The 19313-nt window shown below is 43.6% G+C and overlaps 1 protein-coding gene across 1 annotated transcript in view; it reads left to right on the forward strand.

Moving 5' to 3' along the window:
• LOC125454114 (speriolin-like protein) overlaps positions 1-13427 on the forward strand; it is a 34453-nt gene extending 21026 nt beyond the window's left edge. The window contains exons 2-4 of the mRNA XM_048534491.2: positions 5968-6348; positions 12514-12665; positions 12953-13427. Of these exons, the coding sequence (XP_048390448.1) occupies positions 6012-6348; positions 12514-12665; positions 12953-13276 (813 nt within the window). The 5' untranslated portion in view covers positions 5968-6011 and the 3' untranslated portion in view covers positions 13277-13427. The remainder of the gene's footprint in view (positions 1-5967; positions 6349-12513; positions 12666-12952) is intronic.
• Positions 13428-19313: the final 5886 nt, after the last annotated feature.

The raw sequence follows: 19313 nt of genomic DNA on the forward strand, positions 1-19313 counted from the left end.
ACTATTTCCCAGGGCAGAAATGGCTAGCACGAGGGGTCATAGTTTTAAGCTGGTTGGTGGAAAGTATCGAGGGGATGTCAGAGGCGGGTTCTTTGGGCAGAGAGTTGTGGGAGCATGGAATGCGTTGCCAGCAGCAATTGTGGAAGCAAGGTCATTGGGGTCATTTAAGAGACTGCTGGACATGTATATGGTCACAGAAATTTGAGGGTGCATACATGAGGATCAATGGTCGGCACAACATTGTGGGCTGAAGGGCCTGTTCTGTGCTGTACTGTTCTATGTTCTATGTTCTATACTTACGATACTTCTGAAAATCTGTATATCTATCTCCATGATGATTTAACAAGCTAAGGTGTTTTCTGAATTCTTGTTGATGACATAATCTGCCTAATTTCTCCTTTTTCAATATGTTCATGGCTCCACTTTCCTACCTGATCCCTATATCACTCAATTCTGTGAGAAATCAACAAGCCATCTATTTCTGCTTTAAAATATTCAATGGTGATGGATCCGTAACCCTTTGGAGTAGAGAATTCCAACGTTTCGCTACCTTCTGCATGAAGATTTTTTTTTCCTCATCACTAAATGATCATCCCCTCATCCTAAGGAGATACTTTGTGTTCTCAGCCAGAGGGTAACAACTTCTCAGAGTCCACCATATTGATGGCCCTTGAGAATCTTAAATGTTGTCTGCCATTTGCCCCTCCACTCATCTGGATAAAATCTCTACAGTACAGAAAGAGGCCATTTGCCCTATTGCGCATGCACCCACCAGCTGAAGATTATCCCATCCAGACCCCATCCCACATTTACTTTGGCCAATCCAGCTAATCTTCACATCCTTGGACACTACAGGACAACTTAGCATCACCAATGCACCTAACATGCCCACCTTTGGATTTTGGGAAGAAACTGTAGCACCCACACAGACACAGGGAAAACATGCAAACTCCACACAGTCACTGAAAGCTGACATCGCTGTGAGGTAGCAGTGCTAACCCCTATCCAATCACATATGTAGTCATTGTCATTTGCCTCTACTTGCAGTTAATTATTTTGTGAAAATGTGGACTGTTTGAATGTGGAAATGTTGTTCTTAGCTCACCTTCAGCCAATGAATTGATGTTGTATTGAAAGAAGAGTATTCAACTCAGCACTAAATATTCCAAATGATGTCTTAGCCATCCTTTGTTAAAATTAGACTAACTTCTTTCAATTGCTAGTCAAGAACTCTTCAGATGCATTTTTGTTTGATCAGTTGAATTGGCTAGATAGAATTACAGGAAGTTTTGGAAAATTAAGCCTGTACTTTATGTATGTGTACTCCAAGATCGTTCACTGCCTTCAGCTTCTCACGATATTTGATTCATGACTTGGCTGAAGGATTAGTGAAGTCAATTTGCAGAAGACAATAAATTAGGAGGCACAGTAAGGTGTCTAGACAGAAGCAATATGTTACCAAGGGGTAATGACAGATTAGGATAGTGAATTAACCTAATTCAGAGTTCAATCCCAGGAATATTAAGGCCAAGGCTGGAATACAAAGCAGAAGTTAGCAGTCAGTTGTCCAGAGGCTGAGCTCTTCATTCAGTTTCAGGGAAGTTAAGGCTATGATCAGGCTATCATCCATGATTCTATTGAATGAAGTGGCCTGCTCCTATTCGTAAGTCATATGTTCAATTACTGTTTTGTACTTTGGTTCTGTCTTCACAAAATAGGACACAAATCACCACCCAGAAATGTTGGGGAAACCAAGGATCTAATAAAAGTGCAGAATTGAAAGAAATCAGTATCAGTAAGAAAATAGTGCTCAGGAAATTACTGATATTGAAGGTTGCCGAGTCACCAGGGCTAGAAATGGTCTTGTAAATGTTAAATGTTTTGGTTGTCATCTTCCAAAATTTTATAGACTCTGAACAGTTTCTACTGATTGGAGGTTGGCAAATGTAACCCCACTGTTTAAAACATGTCAGAGGGAATAAATAGAGAATTATAGACTGGAAAAATGGATACCCGAGAAACTGGGTCAGAAGATGCCTATTATACGAGTGACACCAGGAAGATACTACGTGCCCCAACACACTCATCACACTACCTTACGCCAAGAACACATATAAACTGACCACAAGACTCCTCCGGCCACTGGGAATCAGAGTAGCACACAGACCCATATCAACCCTACGCCAAATGCTCTCCCAAACCAAAGACCCACTACCCACTATGGACAGGACCAATGTCATAAAAAAGATTCCCTGCAAAGACTGCAACAAACATTACTTTGGACAAACAGAAAGGGCATAAACCATGAGTTCATGAACATAACTGGCAACAAAAAGACATGACTAATACTCAGTCATCTCCATCCACATAGATAAGGAAAACCTTATTTGATTAGGACAACACCAGGATCCTGGGACAGGTGAAGCATATACGAGCACAGGAACTCCCACAGGCATGGTTCTCCACTAAGAAAGCCATCAATAAACAGATAGAGCTAGACCCCATATATACTATACGAGCACAGGAACTCCCACAGGCATGGTTCTCCACTAAGAAAGCCATCAATAAACAGATAGAGCTAGACCCCATATATACTCCATTGCGAAGGAAAGCCAGAAGTGAGGCAATCCAGCTGAACAGACACCAGAGTTTAAAATCAGGTGGGAAAACCCAATGGTGTTTCACCAGAGGCTGCACTGATGATGTTACTAAGTAGGATAATGAAACATCTGCAGAACAACAAACCAGTTCGGTGAGCCAACCAACTACAATTATAGACTAGTTAATCTAACGTCAGTATTCGGGAAAATGCTAGAGTCTATTAGAAAAGATGAGATAACGGAACATACTTGGAAAACATTAACAGGTTTGGACTAGGCTGTCGTGAGCTTATGAAAAAGAAAATCATGCTTCACATGATTTTTGAGTATGTAACCAGTAGATAAGGGACAACCAGTAGATAAGGGACAACCGATGGATTTAATGTATTTGGAATTTCATAGCTTTTATTAAGTCCCTCACAAGACATCAGTGGACAAAGTTAAACCATATGAGATAAGTAGTATTTTGGTATGGATTGAAAATTGGCTGACAGACTGGAAACAGAGTTGGATAAATGGGTCTTTTTCTGAGTGGCAGGCAATGACTAGTAGGGTCGTGCAAGGACTAGTACTTGGAGCCCAGCTATTCACAATGTATTAAGTGGCATGGATAAGGAAACCAAACTTTCCAACTTTACTGACAACAGAAAACTGAGCACAATTGTAAATTGTAAAGAGATCCAAGGAGACTGCATAGTGATTCGGACAAGTCAAGTGAGTGGATAAGTACATGACAGTTGCAGTGAAATGTGGCTAAATGTGAAATTATATACTTTGATGTGAAAAAAAGAAGAGTATTATTATGTAAATTATATTGGGAGATGTAAATGTACAAAGGGTGTCCATGTTCACCAGTTAATGAAAGTAGAGAGATAGGTGCACCAAGTAATTAGCAAAGTAAATTCTACATTTGCCTCTTTTTGCAAAATGATTTGAGGTTAAGGAATTGGGATGTTTATGGCAGTTATACAGAGCCTTATTGCGACCACACCTGCAGTGTTGCATACAGTTTTGATTTCCCTACCGAAGAGAGGATATACTTGACAGAGAGGGCACACAAGGAGCGTCACTGAACTGAAACTGGGATGACAGAACTGTTCCATGAAGAGAGATTGATTCTCCTTGGCCTCTATTTACTAGTATTCAAAAGGGAGATGGGATGTGATTGAACATATAACATTCTAACAGGGATAGACAACTAGATGCAAGGAAGAAGTTCCCTTTGGTTGGCAAGTCTAGAACCAGGGGACACAGTCTCAGGATATGGGGTAGCGCTGAGATGAGGAAATATTTCAAAGTGAAGCTGTGGAATTCTATACCACGACAGCCATGAAGGCCTAGTTTTTAAATGTTAAAGGCATCAAGGGGTGTGAGAAGAAAATGGAAATATAACATTGAGGTAGAGAATCAGATAGTGATCGTATTGAATGGTGGAGCAGGCTTGGAGGGCTGGATTACCCACTTCTGCTCTTGGTTTCTAAGTTTGAGGGCACAGTATTCCAGGGAGGATTTATTGGTTTAGGAATATAGCTTCACTGGATGTTTACAGGATTAAAGGATAAGGTTGAGAGAATAAGTGACCAATTAATAACCCTATTAATTTAGGAAAAGGTGGATTTTTTTAAGAGTAACCTGCTGGACTACATATACCCTTAGCCACATGGTGTCAGTGAAACAAAATCATACAGGGTCTGAATTGTACTGGATTGTGATATTCTGAATCCATACAATGTTAATCACAATGTGAGCAGAGTTAGATTCATGCAGTCTATCTACAAACTGGGTTGACTTGATGGAGTGCATATCTTCCAAATAAAATGATGAGATACAGTGAAAGTAGTGGCCTGGACTCCCTCATGGCAGTGGTCTGGCAAGATAATCAAGGGCAATGCTATAGAGTAAAGCAAGGTGTCTGCAGCTGTAGCTGTTGCAAGTGGTTTATAAATATGCAGTCTAAACATGATAAGACGTGCAAGTGATTAATGTGGTTCATTTTGTTCATATAATCATTGAAAGACAATATAAATTAGGGAGCACAATTCTAAAGGTGATGCAGGAGCAGAGGAACCTGGGAGTATATGTGCAGAGATCATTGAAATTGGCAGGACAGGTGGAGAGAGCAATTAAGAAAGCAGGACAGAAGGAAGTGATATTGAACTAGTATTAAAGACTTGTTAGACCTCAGCTGGAGTATTGTGTACAGTTGTGGGTGCCACATTATGTGAAAGATGTGAGTGCATTGGAGAGTGAGAAATTATTTAGCTGAATTGTCCCAGGAATTGGAAATTCAGTTATGAAGATAGATTGAAGAAATTGGGACTGTCCTCCTTGAGGAGTAGGAGGCTGAGAGGAGATTTGATAAAGGTTTTCAAAATCATGAGTGAACCAGATAGAAAGAAGTGGCTCCTACTTGTAAAAGGAATGAGAGTAAGGGGGCATAGCTTTATAGTAATGTGCAAAGCGAAGGTGAACTAACAAAATGTTTCTTTCACACAGTGATAGCAAAGTGTGGAGCTGGATGAACACAGCAGGCCAAGCAGCATCTTAGGAGCACAAAAGCTGATGTTTCGGGCCTAGACCCTTCATTAGTAAAGGGGGATGGGGAGCGGGTTCTGAAATAAATAGGGAGAGGGGGGGGAGGCAGACCGAAGATGGATAGAGGAGAAGATAGGTGGAGAGGAGACAGACCAGTCAAAGAGGTGGGGATGGAGCCAATAAAGGTGAGTGTAGATGGGGAGGTAGGGAGGTGATAGGTCAGTCCAGGGCGGACAGACAGGTCAAGGGGGCAGGATGAGGTTAGTAGGTGGGAAATGGAGGCACGGCTGAGGTGGGAGGAGGGGATAGGTGAGAGGAAGAACAGGTTAGGGAGGCAGGGTCGAGCTGGGCTGGTTTTGGGATGCAGTGGGAGGAGGGGAGATTTTGAAGCTTGTGAAATCCACATTGATACCATTGGGTGCTCTCCCCATCTCCCTTTTTCTGATGAAGGGGTCTAGGTCCGAAACGTCAGCTTTTATGCTCCTAAGATGCTGCTTGGCCTGCTGTGTTCATCCAGCTCGACACTTTGCTATCTCAGATTCTCCAGCATCTGCAGTTCCCATTATCTCTTTCACACAGTGAGTAGCTTAGGTAATGGAATACACTGCCTGGAAATGTGATGGAGGCCGGTTCCATCAAGGCATTCAAGAGGAGCATTGCATGATTATTTGGATAGAAATAAGGCAAGGGTGTGGAGTAAGAGCAGAAGTTTGATACGAGGTAAATATTGTCATTTGATAAGCTGGAGCAGGTGTGATGATTCTCCTGTGCTGTAACAATTCAGTGATTCCCTCTTGTCAGTTCACAATATTTGTTTGCAATTGTGTTTTAGGTTCCACTTTGTGCAGCTCCCCAGAGCAAACAGGCACCTGTGAAATGCAGGATCATCACAACCGGCAGCCGAGCCCCACCCTGGAGAACCTGCTCACGCTTTCTTTATCAGATGATGTGCACTCTGTGAGTTTCAATGCTGCAGTCGGTGCAACACAGCCGACAAAGTCCTCCAGCTATTGCCGAACCTCTGAGTTGTTTGAGACGAGCACCCCTGATGCTTCAGGCATCTCCCAGGAAGAGGATGTGAGCAAACAGTTGGTCGACGCCGAGACTCGACCCAGCACCAAGAAAATGTGGTTTTCAGAAACAGCTACATCGGATGAATCGAAAAAACTGTTTCTTGAGGAGGGGAACAAAACACGAGTATTTTACGTGAATGGTGAGTAATGGTGGGCATTTGTGCAAATCTCTGAAGAAACAGGTCCTCCTCAGGGCACTTGTGGGCACAGCACAGCACCAAGGAGAGAGACAATGATCTGAAGCAACTGGGAGTACTCTCTTTCCAATGGCTCTGTGAACAGTGTCTTGTTGTTTTCCTAACCATACCAAATCTTGTTCACCAATCACCCCACTCTTACTGACTGGCATCGGTTGCTGCTCCAACAACACCTCACATTCAATTCTCAATTTTCCACCAAGGTCCCCTATGCTTTGTTTCACTCCTGATCTTTACAAGTTATTCTGGCCCTATAATTCATCATGACCTCTGCCTTACTACAACTTTGTCCTGTCCTGCATCACCTATTTAAGCATATCTTAAGTGCTCTCTAAGTGCTGGAACTCCCTCTTGGAACCTCTGTCTTGAAGGTGCTCCTCAAAACCTACTCCTTTGACCAAACATTTGGTCACCTGTTCTCAAATCCTCTCATTTGTCCCTGATGGCAAGCCTTAATTAAGAAATGTTTCTATGCAGTGCTTTGGAAAGTTTTACAGTGTATAAGTCTCGAGGTCCATTGGCTTTTGAACCAAACATTCACACCTGCAAGCTGTTCAGCTACCTGGGAGTAAATTACATAGTTATAGGCAGGCAGGCCAAAGGCCTATATCATTAACAGGTTACCCTATCACAGACAATCACTCTTATTTTGTACACAGCCCTGGCGTCAGTTCTTTAGTCATTCATGGGACGAGGGTGTTGCTGGCTAGGCCAGCATTTATTGCCCATGCCTTAATTGCCAGAGGGCAGTTACGAGTCAACCACATTGCTGTGGGTCTGGAGTCACATGTAGGCCAGTCCAAGTAAGGATGGTAGTTTTCTTCCCTAAAGGACATTAGTGAACCAGATGGGTTTTTCCAGACAATCAGCAATGGATTCATGGTCATCATTAGACTCTTAATTCCAAATTTTAGTTGAATTCAAGTTCCACCATCTGCCATGCGGGATTCAAACCCACAGGACATTACCTGGGTCTCTGGGTTAACAGTCCAGCAAAGATGCCACTAAGCCATTGCCTCCCCGCCCCCTGTACATAAGATTCGCTGGGATGACCACTGGATTGTCAGTTCATTTGCAATGAAACTTTCCCCACTACTTGAACAAGCAGCTGTTTAAACAATATTTACAATGAGTTTCAGGGTTTAAATAGTGCAGCAATCCTTCAACAATCCTTGGTTTTTTACAACAGTCCTTTTCCCATTCAGTTCACAATCAAAATATACAGAAAAATAAAATAATTACAGTCAGCATATGCCTCCAGCTTTGTAAGATGAAACACCATTTCAAAAATGTGTTCTATCGTAAACTTTGTGGAAAATGGGACTAATGCAAATTTGTACAATTGGCAGCACAGACTCAATGGCCTGAAGATCCTTTTCTGTACTTAATGATTCTATGATACTCAAAACAACAGTACGTGACCCTTAAATCCATTCATTCTTCCTCCTCCTCCCTTTTAGCACCTTGTATAATCTTATGATTTCTTATACCATTAACTTATTTCATCACTTTACACTTGGGACAAGGTAGCTGAGGAAAAAGTGTTGTACCAGGTACCTCTTATATTTCCTCTAAACCCAAGTTTCATACTTCAATTATCTCTGTTTCATAATTCTGCCAGGCAATGATACCCTACAGTTTACTTGCCAACTCAGTCAACCTGCCAAATTTCCAGTGCAATTTCTTAAATGCAGTACAGGCCCTGGTGTCTTACTTCACCTATGTTATTTACCAATACCGCACACAAATCATCATTGACTGTTTCAAATCAAATTCCAAATTCTGTTGTTCCTCACTCAGGTAACATACTGGAACTCAAGGTCTGCTACTCTGGAACAGTCACAAAATTTAAAGAATTTAAAACAGGATACAAAATTCCTCCATTTAGCTGTTTTTTAAGACTGAGGTTGACAAAAAAAAATGAACTGGGTTTCTGGACATAAAAATAATTATTATTTATTGCTAATAAACAATATTATCCGGCTCGAAGGAGTTGCCACCTTCCTGGGGGCAGCACAGTGGCTCAGGCGTTAGCATTGCTGCCTCACGGCCCAAGATTTCCAGTTTCAATACCGCCTTTGGGCAACTGTCTGTGTGGAATTTGAACATCCTCCCCATGTCTACATGGATTTCCTCAGGGTGCTCTGGTTTCCTTCCACAGACCAAAGATGTGCAGTCTAGGTGGATTGGCCATGCTAAATTACCTATAATGTTCAGGGATGCGTAGATTAGGTAGGTTATGGGTGAGGTGTCTGGGTGGAATGCTCTAGCGGTTGGTGGTGATTAGTTGGGGTGAAAGGCCTGTTTCCACACTGTAGACATTCTATAAAAATAAGTACATTCTAGCTACAGATCAATAGTGATAAACCATTGACATAGAACAGTACAGCACAGTACAGGCCCTTCAGCCCACGATGTTGTGCCAAACTTTTCCCTAAACCTAAGGTCTACCTAACCTCCATCCCTACCTTATACTGTCATCCATATGCCTATCTAATAGCCGCTTAAATGCCACTCATGAGGCCGACTCCACTACCCTCCCTGGCAATACATTCCACACCCCTATCACTCTCTGAATAAAGAGCCTACCTCTGACGAATCCCCTGTATCTACCTCCACTCACTTTAAAACTATGCCCCCTCATAATAGCTACTTCCACCCTAGGAAAAAGTCTTTGGCTGTCCACTCTATCTTTACCTTTGATCATTTTGTACACCTCTATTATTCCACTTCTCATTTGGAGCCAATGTGTTTGTTGATGGAGTTCCGGTTGGAATGCCATGCTTCTAGGAATTCTCGTGCGTGTCTCTGTTTGATGTTCATATGAACATCAACTAGCCAAAAAAAGACATGACTCACTATCACTCGTATCCTTACATACAAATGAGGAAGGACACCACTTTGATTGGGACAACACATCCATTCTAGGACAAGCCAAACAGAGACACGCACGAGAATTCCTGGAAGCATGGCATTCCAACCGGAACTCCATCAACAAACACATTGATTTGGAGCCAATCTACCATCCCCTGATGAAAAGAACAGGAAATGACATCATCAACGCAGGAAATGACATCACCAACCCAAGGAAACCTAACTAGATAAATAGAAAGCGGGACATAACACCAGCACTTCGTCGGAGGCTCACTGATGATGTTACCTAGTATGGTGATGAAACATCTGAAAACGAACCTTCCAGCTCAGCGAGCAAACTCACATCCAGAACCTCAACCTGAGCTACAAATCTTCTCAAAACTCGCTGTCATACTTCCCCCTATCCCATGCTTCCTTACTTTCTGCATGAGCCTACCATGGGGAACTTTATCAAAAACCTTACTTAAATCCATGACATACACCACTTCTAGTTAAAACTCTAGTACAAACCAGTCCGCATCCCCCACAAAAGACACACGTACAACACAGACAGATCGAAAAATATTTTGGGTATCATGGGCACAAGGAAGGACTGGAAAGTCAGTGCAATGGCCCCTGTCCACAGGACTCACTGGGATGATCACTGCATTGTCAGCTCCTTCTGCAGCTTGACTTCTCTTCACCAGGAACTTTCACTTGTCTGCAGGAGGCACAAAGTGACTAAAGTGAGAAGATGGAGAAGGGAGTCAGGTCAGCTCAGGATTAGATATAAGTTCAGGGCCTAGTTGGGTAGTTAGTGATTTGGGAGAGTGGTTTGGTAGTTGGGCAGGAGAGTCGGGTGGTCAAGGAGGGTAGTCAGGTTGTCAGAAGACAACCCCTAAATTCGCCCTCTACCTCAGGTCATGAAGATCCTAATGATGTCACTTCAGGGGCTCTTTTTCAACTGAGCAGCCTATAAAATTCCAATGTACAGTCTGGCCACTTCAAGGAAAACCAGCAGCCATGTCCCTGAGCTACTTAACTACTTGTGAGCAAACCAGCAGCAGTGTCTCTGAGCTATTTGACCAAATGTGAGAAAGCCAATAGCAGTGTCTCTGAGTTGTTCAACCACTGCAAGGAAAAAAAGCAACAATGTCTTTGAACTATTGGACCACTATGAAAACAAAACAGCAGTAGTGTTTCTGAGCTACTTAACCATTGTGCAAAAACCAACAGCAGTGTCTCTGAGCTATTTGACCACTTGTGAGCAAACTAGCAGCAGTGTCTCTGACCTGTTTGGCCACTTGCGAGAAAATCAGCAGCGGTGTCTCTGAACTATTTGACCATTGTGAGAAAAAGCCGGCAGCAGTGACTGAGCTATTTGATGACTTGTGAGAAAGCCAACATGTGAGGAAACCAGCAGTAACATCTCTGAGCTAGTCACACAGCTTCCTGGGTTTATAACTTTACCAGTTAGCTTACAGAGGAAGATACAGCAGCACACCAAAATGACTAAATAATTAAAGGGCAAAGGGGGAAAGGAACTACAATACCTATCACTAAATACAAAAAGTACGAGGTAAACTAATAAGGATAAAGACCAATAAGTCCACTGGACCTGATGGGATACATCCTAAGGTGTCACAGGAATTAGCTACAGAGTTAATGAATCCACTGGTAATAATCTTCTGGGAATCCTTAGATTCTGGAAGACTGCCAGAGTTTTGGAAAACTGCCAGTGTTTCACCTTTATTTAGAAAGGGAAATAGACAAAAAAAAAGTAACTATAGGCCCGTTAGTTTAATGTCTTTTACTGGGAAATTGATACAAGATTTTTAGAGGACTTGACAGGGTAGATGTGGAAAGGTTGTTTCCCCCTGTGGGACAGAATCTAGGATCAGAGGGCATAAGCTCAGAACAATGGATTGCCTATGCAAAACAGAGATAAGGAAGGATTTCTTCTCCTAGAGGGTGGTGAATCTATGGAATGCTTCTAGTAATCAGCCCAGTGAATCTCTTCTGAATTGCCTCCAGTGTTAATATACGTCTTCTTAAATAGAGGGACCAAAACTGTACACAGTACCCTAGGTGCAGCGTCATCAGTACCCTGCATAGTTGTAACAAGACTTCCCTGTGTTTAAACTCCAACCCTCCAGCAATAAATGACAACATTCCATTTGCTGCCTTAATTACTTGTTGTGTTTCTTTTTATGTTTCATGCATGAGAATACCTGGATCCTTACATATTCTTTTGAGCCTGTCTCCATTTGAAAGTAGTTTTTCTTTATTCTTTCTACAAAAATACGTGATCTCACATTTTCCAACATTAAGCCCCATCTACCAAGATTTGCCCATGTCCTCAACCAATCTACATCCTTGTGTCTTCGTAACAACATGCCCTCCCCAACAATTTTTGTATTTTCAGCAAATATTAATACGTTACACTTTGTTCCTTTCTCCAAGTCATTACTATAGATGGTAAATATTTGAGGCCTGAGGACTAATCCTTGTGGTGCTGTTATATCTTTCCAGTCTGAAAAAGATTCACTAATCCTGACTGTCTGTCTCCAGTTTATTGACCAAACCTCAGTTCATGTGAATACATCACCCCAATACCATGAGCTCCTATCTTGTGCAATTATCTATTATATGGCATCTTATCAATTCCTTCTGGAAATTCAAATCAGCGACGTTTACTGGTGACCCTTTGCAAACTCTGCTTGTTATATTCTCAAAGAAATTTAGAAAATTTAGCACACATGATTACTCTTTCACAAACCATGTTGTTTCTGACCTTCTATTTCTTCTTCAAGAAGTTTCTAATCCTCTAGCCTACTACTAGTTATTGCTGGTTACTATAATTTACTAGTTAGTTATATACTCTCCTTGAGTTCCTTTGTTAATCATGGGTGCTTCATCCTTCTCATAGAATCCTTTGTTTTCACCAAAATAAATTTTTGGTGGGCATTATAAAATATCTGCTCAAGTATCTGCCACTGCTGTTCCACTGAATTTCCCTTTCCTCTATTTTCCCACGCTACTTCAGTCAACTCTTTGTTTGTATCTCTGTAATTGCCCTTATTTAAGGTGAGGATGCTGGTTTGAGATAGAATACTTTCATGTTGTAATCTCTACTCCCTAAAGGACCATTACTACTTGATCTCTTATTTCCTTACATGCCCCCCACATGTCCTTGACATCTCCTTCACAGAAGTGTCCAGCTCTGATCTTTTTTTGAAACACCTCATCTTCCAGAGATGGACTCCTTCTCAAACATGGAGAAAAACAGCCGTGTGATTGGAGAGATTGCATTCCAACTTGACCGGAGGATTCTTGCACACGTATTCCCAGGATTAACCAGGCTGTATGGATACACCGTGTCTAACATCCCATCCAAAATCAAACAGGTACCTCTTCCACCATTCCCTTTTCATGCATTTTATCCTGAAAATATTAGAACTTGTTAGCAAAATGGGGACTTAATGTTGATTCTTAATATGAGGTGCATTTTTTAGATACCTATTTTAACTAAGTTACTTTATATGTTTTGACATGAGCACTGTAGCAGATGTATAGTGTTCCTGGCTACTTTCCTGGAAAATCACTGGCGCTGTGTTTGATTTTGTCCAGGAGTGAGAAGCAAGTGATAGCATCTCAGCCTCTCTTCCACGTCTCACTTTTGCATTTCTTACAGAATTCCATTAATCCCATGGATGGCACAGTGGACAAACAGAAGTGGAGGGAAATGACACAGTGTTACACAGCGTTGTTATCGAAACTCGAGAAACTTAACTATAACACAGATATCCATACAGGCTTCAGTGAGTTTCTGGTTAATACCTATGGGATTCTCAAGCAGCGCCCAAATGCCTACACCAACATCACCTACAACCCCATCATCCTGCGTAAACTCGTCATTGACATGGTCCCTGCTAAGTTTCTCCGGGACACACTGGTTTTGCTGAACTGTCTCTGTGAGCTATCACGCAATGACAAGAAGCCCTTGTTTCCATGGTGACCATCATTACCTCTGAAATCATTCAGAGCTCATAAGATTTAAAATAAACCCTTTATTTTCCTTTTTTGTTTGCAAGGAAAGTGTAAAAAAGTGTTCTGAGATTGATGACTGACAATGTTAATGCTGATGTTCCTGTGTGTTTTGATAGTGTGGAGACCCAACGTTTGAAGAATTGAAAAATACGATTATAAATAAATCTATCTATCATTTAGAAAGAAAGAAGAGCTTTCAGCAAATCTTTTTGAATCCTGAAATTATGTAGCTTAAATGAAGATAACCTTCTGCAGTCATGACCAAAACCCCTAGACAACAGGAAGATCATTGAGAAGGGACCATAAATAGATTTTAGAAGGTGTCTTGTTCTCCCTTTGGGTCACAAGTGTTTTTACACACAGAATAGAACTGAATATGTTTCCTTCAATGATTTATACTGTGCTGCATGACTGTTACGTAGGCTGCCTTTCCCTGACAATCCAAGGCTGCAAGCTAAAGTTCTATATCTAATTGTATCAGTGATAATGGAAACTGCAGATGCTGGAGAATCCAAGATAATAAAATGTGAGGCTGGATGAACACAGCCGGCCCAGCAGCATCTCAGCACAAAAGCTGACGTTTCGGGCCTAGACCCTTCATCAAAGAGGGGGATGGGGTGAGGATTCTGGAATAAATAGGGAGAGAGGGGGAGGCGGACCAAAGATGGAGAGAAAAGAAGATAGGTGGGGAGGAGAGTATAGGTGGGGAGGTAGGGAGGGGATAGGTCAGTCCAGGGAAGACGGACAGGTCAAGGAGGTGGGATGAGGTTAGTAGGTAGGAGATGGAGGTGTGGCTTGGGGAGGGAGGAAGGGATGGGTGAGAGGAAGAACAGGTTAGGGAGGCAGAGACAGGCTGGACTGGTTTTGGGATGCAGTGGGTGGAGGGGAAGAGCTGGGCTGGTTGTGTGGTGCAGTGGGGGGAGGGGACGAACTGGGCTGGTTTTGGGATGCGGTGGGGAAAGGGGAGATTTTGAAGCTGGTAAAGTCCACATTGATACCATTGGGCTGCAGGGTTCCCAAGCAGAATATGAGTTGCTGTTCCTGCAACCTTTGGGTGGCATCATTGTGGCACTGCAGGAGGCCCATGATGGACATGTCATCTAAAGAATGGGAGGGGGAGTAGAAATGGTTCGCAACTGGGAGGTGCAGTTGTTTATTGCAAACCGAGCGGAGGCGTCCTGCAAAGTGGTCCCCAAGCCTCCGCTTGATTTCCCCAATGTAGAGGTAGCCACACCGGGTACAATGGATACAGTATACCACATTGGCAGATGTGCAGGACATTTTTCCATCCCTACCCTTGTCTGCTTTCCAGAGAGACCACTCTCTCCGTGACTCCCTTGTTCGCTCCACACTGCCTTCCAACCCCACCACACCCGGCACCTTCCCCTGCAACCGCAGGAAATGCTACACTTGCCCCCACACCACCTCCCTCACCCCCATCCCAGGCCACAAGATGACTTTCCATACCAAGCAGAGCTTCACCTGCACATCTGCCAATGTGATATACTGTATCCATTGTACCCGGTGCAGCTTCCTCTACATTGGGGAAACCAAGCGGAGGCTTGGGTACCGCTTTGCAGAACACCTCCACATGGTTCGTAATAAACAACTGCACCTCCCAGTCGAGAACAATTTCAACTCCCCCTCCCATTCTCTAGATGACATGTCCATCATGGGCCTCCTGCAGTGCCACAATGATGCCACCCAAAGGTTGCAGGAACAGCAACTCATATTCCGCTTGGGAACCCTGCAGCCCAATGGTATCAATGTGGACTTCACCACCTTCAAAATCTCCCCTTCCCCCACCGCATCCCAAAACCAGCCCAGCTCTTCCCCTCCACCCACTGCATCCTAAAACCAGTCCAGCCTGTCTCTGCCTCCCTAACCTGTACTTCCTCTCACCCATCCCTTCCTCTCACCCATCCCTTCCTCCCACCCCAAGCCGCACCTCCATCTCCTACCTACTAACCTCATCCCACCTCCTTGACCTGTCGGTCTTCCCTGGACTGACCTATCCCCTCCCTACCTCACCACCTATACTCTCCTCTCCACCTATCTTCTTTTCTCTCCATCTTTGGTCTGCCTCCACTTCTCTCCCTATTTATTCCAGAACCCTCACCCCATCCTCCTCTCTGATGAAGGGTCTAGGCCCGAAACGTCAGCTTTTGTGCTCCTGAGATGCTGCTGGGCCTGCTGTGTTCATCCAGCCTCACATTTTATTATCTTCTATATCTAATTGATATTTTCAGTCTCAGATCCAGAAAGAAACACAAATTGCTGGAGAAACTCAGCAGGTATGGCAGCATCTGTGGGAAGAAAGCAGAATCAACATTTTGAGTCCAGTGACTCTTCAGCAGAAATGAAGATCTCAAAAAGTCTACTACCCTGAGAATTAATTTCCCAAACCTTCACCCAGCAGTAACTGGAAATGTAGACAAACCTTCTAATTCAACTGCTTTCCACACCCATTCCCCACCCTTCAATCCCACTCTGAGCCCACTGGACACACAATGGGTCTGCCCCCTGTGGAGTAGGTGGGGGTGGGTGTACGGAGTAGGGTTCACATGGAGGGCTCCCTTCCCTCCTGGGCCTGGCCAGAATGGCCACTCGTATGAATGCATGTGCCATGATGGGGATCAGTTTGACCTGACTGCCTGCCCGACTTCTGTGGTTCCACCTGGAGAGAGGAGCAAGCAGCCCTTGTTTGCCTGCCAAGAAACATGAAAATAGGAGCAGCAATAGACCATTAGGCCCTTGGAGCCTCCTCTGCCATCCAATATGACCATGACAGATTAGCTAACCACTTTCTCCCCATATCCTTTGGTCCCTTTAACCCCGAGAATTAATACCTAACTCCTTCTTGAAAACTTACAATTAGAACATAGAACATTACAGCACAGTACAGCCCCTTCGGCCCTCGATGCTGTGCCGGCCTGACATACCAATCTCAAGGCCATCTAACCTACACTATTCAATGTACGTCCAGATGCTTGTCCAATGACTACTTAAATGTACCTAAAGTTGGCGAATCTACTACCGTTGCAGGCAAAGCGTTCCATTCCCTTACTACTGTCTGAGTAAAGACATCTGACATCTGTCCTATATCTTTCACCCCTCAATTTAAAGCTATGCCCCCTCATGCTTGCCGTCACCATCCTAGGAAAAAGACTCTCCCTATCCACCCTATCTAACCCTCTGATTATTTTATGTGTTTCAATTAAGTCACCTCTCAACCTTCTTCTCTCGAATGAAAACAGCCTCAAGTCCCTCAGCCTTTCCTCGTAAGACCTTCCGTCCATACCAGGCAACATCCTAGTAAATCTCCTCTGCACCCTTTCCAAAGCTTCCACATCCTTCTTATAATGCGGTGACCAGAACTGTACACAATACTCCAAGTGCAGCCGCACCTGAGTTTTGTACAGCTTCACCATAACCTCTTGGTTCCGGAACTCGATCCCTCTATTAATAAAAGCTAAAACACTGTATGCCTTCTTAACAGCCCTGTCAACCTGGGTGGCAACTTTCAAGGATCTGTGTACATGGACACCGAGATCTCTCTGCACACCTACACTACTAAGAATCTTACCATTGGCCCTGTACTTTGCCTTCTGGCTACTCCTACCAAAGTGCATCACCTCACACTTGTCTACATTAAACTCCATTTGCCACCTCTCAGCCCAGCTCTGCAGCTTATCTATGTCTCTCTGCAACCTACAGCATCCTTCGTCACTATCCACAACTCCACCGACCTTCGTGTCATCTGCAAATTTACTAACCCATCCTTCTACGCCCTCATCCAGGTCATTTATAAAAATGACAAACAGCAGTGGCCCCAACACCGACCCTTGCGGTACACCACTAGTAACTGGTCTCCAGGATGAACATTTCCCATCAACTGGCACCCTCTGTCTTCTTTCAGCAAGCCAATTTCCGATCCAAACTGCTATATCTCCCACAATTCCATTCCTCCGCATTTTGTACAATAGCCTACTGTGGGGAACCTTATCGAACGCCTTGCTGAAATCCATATACACCACATCAACCGGTTTACTCTCATCTACCTGTTTGGTCACCTTCTCAAAGAACTCAATAAGATTTGTGAGGCATGACCTTCCCTTCACAAACCGTGCTGACTATCCCTAATCAATTTATTCTTTTCCAGATGATTATAAATCCTATCCCTTATAACCTTTTCCAACACTTTACCAACAACTGAGGTAAGGCTCGCTGGTCTATAATTACCAGGGTTGTCTCTACTCCCCTTCTTGAACAGGGGAACCACATTTGCTATCCTCCAGTCATCTGACACTATTCCTGTAGACAATGACGAGTTAAAGATCAATGCCAAAGGCTCGGCAACCTCCTCCCTGGCTTCCCAGAGGACCTGAGGATAAATCCCATCCAGCCCAGGGGACTTATCTATCTTCACCCTCTGAAGGATTTCTAATATCTCTTCCTTGTGAAACTCAATCCCACCTAGTCTAGTAGCCTGTATCTCAGTATTCTCCTCGACAACATTGTCGTTTTCTGGAGTGAAGACTGTTGAAAAATATTCATTTAGCGCTTCCCCTAACTCATCTGACTCCACACACAACTTACCACTACCATCCTTGATTGGGCCTAATCTTATTTCGTCATTCTTTTATTCCTTAAATACCTATAGAAAGCCTTTAGGGTTTACCCTGATCCTATCTGCCAACAACTTCTCATGTCTCCTCCTGGCTCTTCTGAGCTCTCTCTTTAGGTCTTTCCTGGCTACCTCGTAGCCCTCAAGTGCCCTAACTGAGCCTTCACATCTCATCCTAACATAAGCCACCTTCTTCCTCTTGACCAGAGATTCCACCTCCTTCATAAACCACGGCTCCCGCACTCTACAGCTTCCTCCCTGCCTGACAGGTACATATTTATCTAGGACACACGGGAGCTTTTCCTTCAGTGAGCTCGACATTTCTAATGTGCCCATCCCCTGCAGTTTCCTTGCCCATTCTATGCTCCCTAAATCTTGCCTAATCTCATTGTAATTCCCCTAGCCTTTCCCCTAGCTATAACTCTTGCCCAGTGGTATACACCTATCCCTTTCCATCACTAAAGTAAACATAACAGAATTGTGATCGCTATCACCAAAGTGCTCACCTACTTCCAAATCTAACACCTGGCTGGGCTCATTACCCAGTACCAAATCTAATGTGGCTTCGCCCCTTGTTGGCCTGTCTACATATTGTGTCAGGAAGCCCTCCTGCACACTCTGGACCAAAACTGTCCCATCTATAGTACTCGAACTATAGTGTTCCCAGTCAATATCTGGAAAGTTGAAGTCTCCCATGACAACTACCCTGTCTCTCTCACTCCTATCGAGAATCATTTTTGCTATCCTTTCCTCTCCATCTCTGGAACTATTCGGAGGCCTATAGAAAATTCCCAACAGGGTGACCTCTCCTTTCCTGTTTCTAATCTCAGCCCATACTACCTCAGTTGACGAGTCCCCAAACATCCTTTCTGCAACTGTAATACTGTCCTTGACCAACAATGCCACACCTCCGACCCTTTTTACCATTTTCTCTGTTCTTACTAAAACATCTAAATCCCGGAACCTGCAACAACCATTCCTGTCCCTGCTCTATCCATGTCTCCGAAATGGCCACAACATCCAAGTCCCAGGTACTAACCTATGCTGCAAGTTCACCCACCTTATTCTGGACACTCCTGGCATTGAAATAGACACACTTCAAATCAACTTCTTGCTTGCCTGTGCCATCTTGCTTCCCTGAAACTTTATTTCGGACCACCCTACTCTCAACCTTTTCTATAGTCAAACTACAATTTTGGTGCCCATCCCCATTATTTTAACCTTAACTGTAGTCTGTAGTTGTGAATTCCAGAGGCTTAGCACACTCTGAGTTTAGAATTTTCTTCTCATTTCCGTCCCAAAAATAGTTTACCATTTCCTTAGATTGTGACCCCTGTTCTGGATTTTCCTGCTTTCAAAGCAGGGTTTACTGTATCTA

Source organism: Stegostoma tigrinum, chromosome 7 (genome assembly GCF_030684315.1).
Source record: "Stegostoma tigrinum isolate sSteTig4 chromosome 7, sSteTig4.hap1, whole genome shotgun sequence".
NCBI lineage: Eukaryota > Metazoa > Chordata > Chondrichthyes > Orectolobiformes > Stegostomatidae > Stegostoma > Stegostoma tigrinum.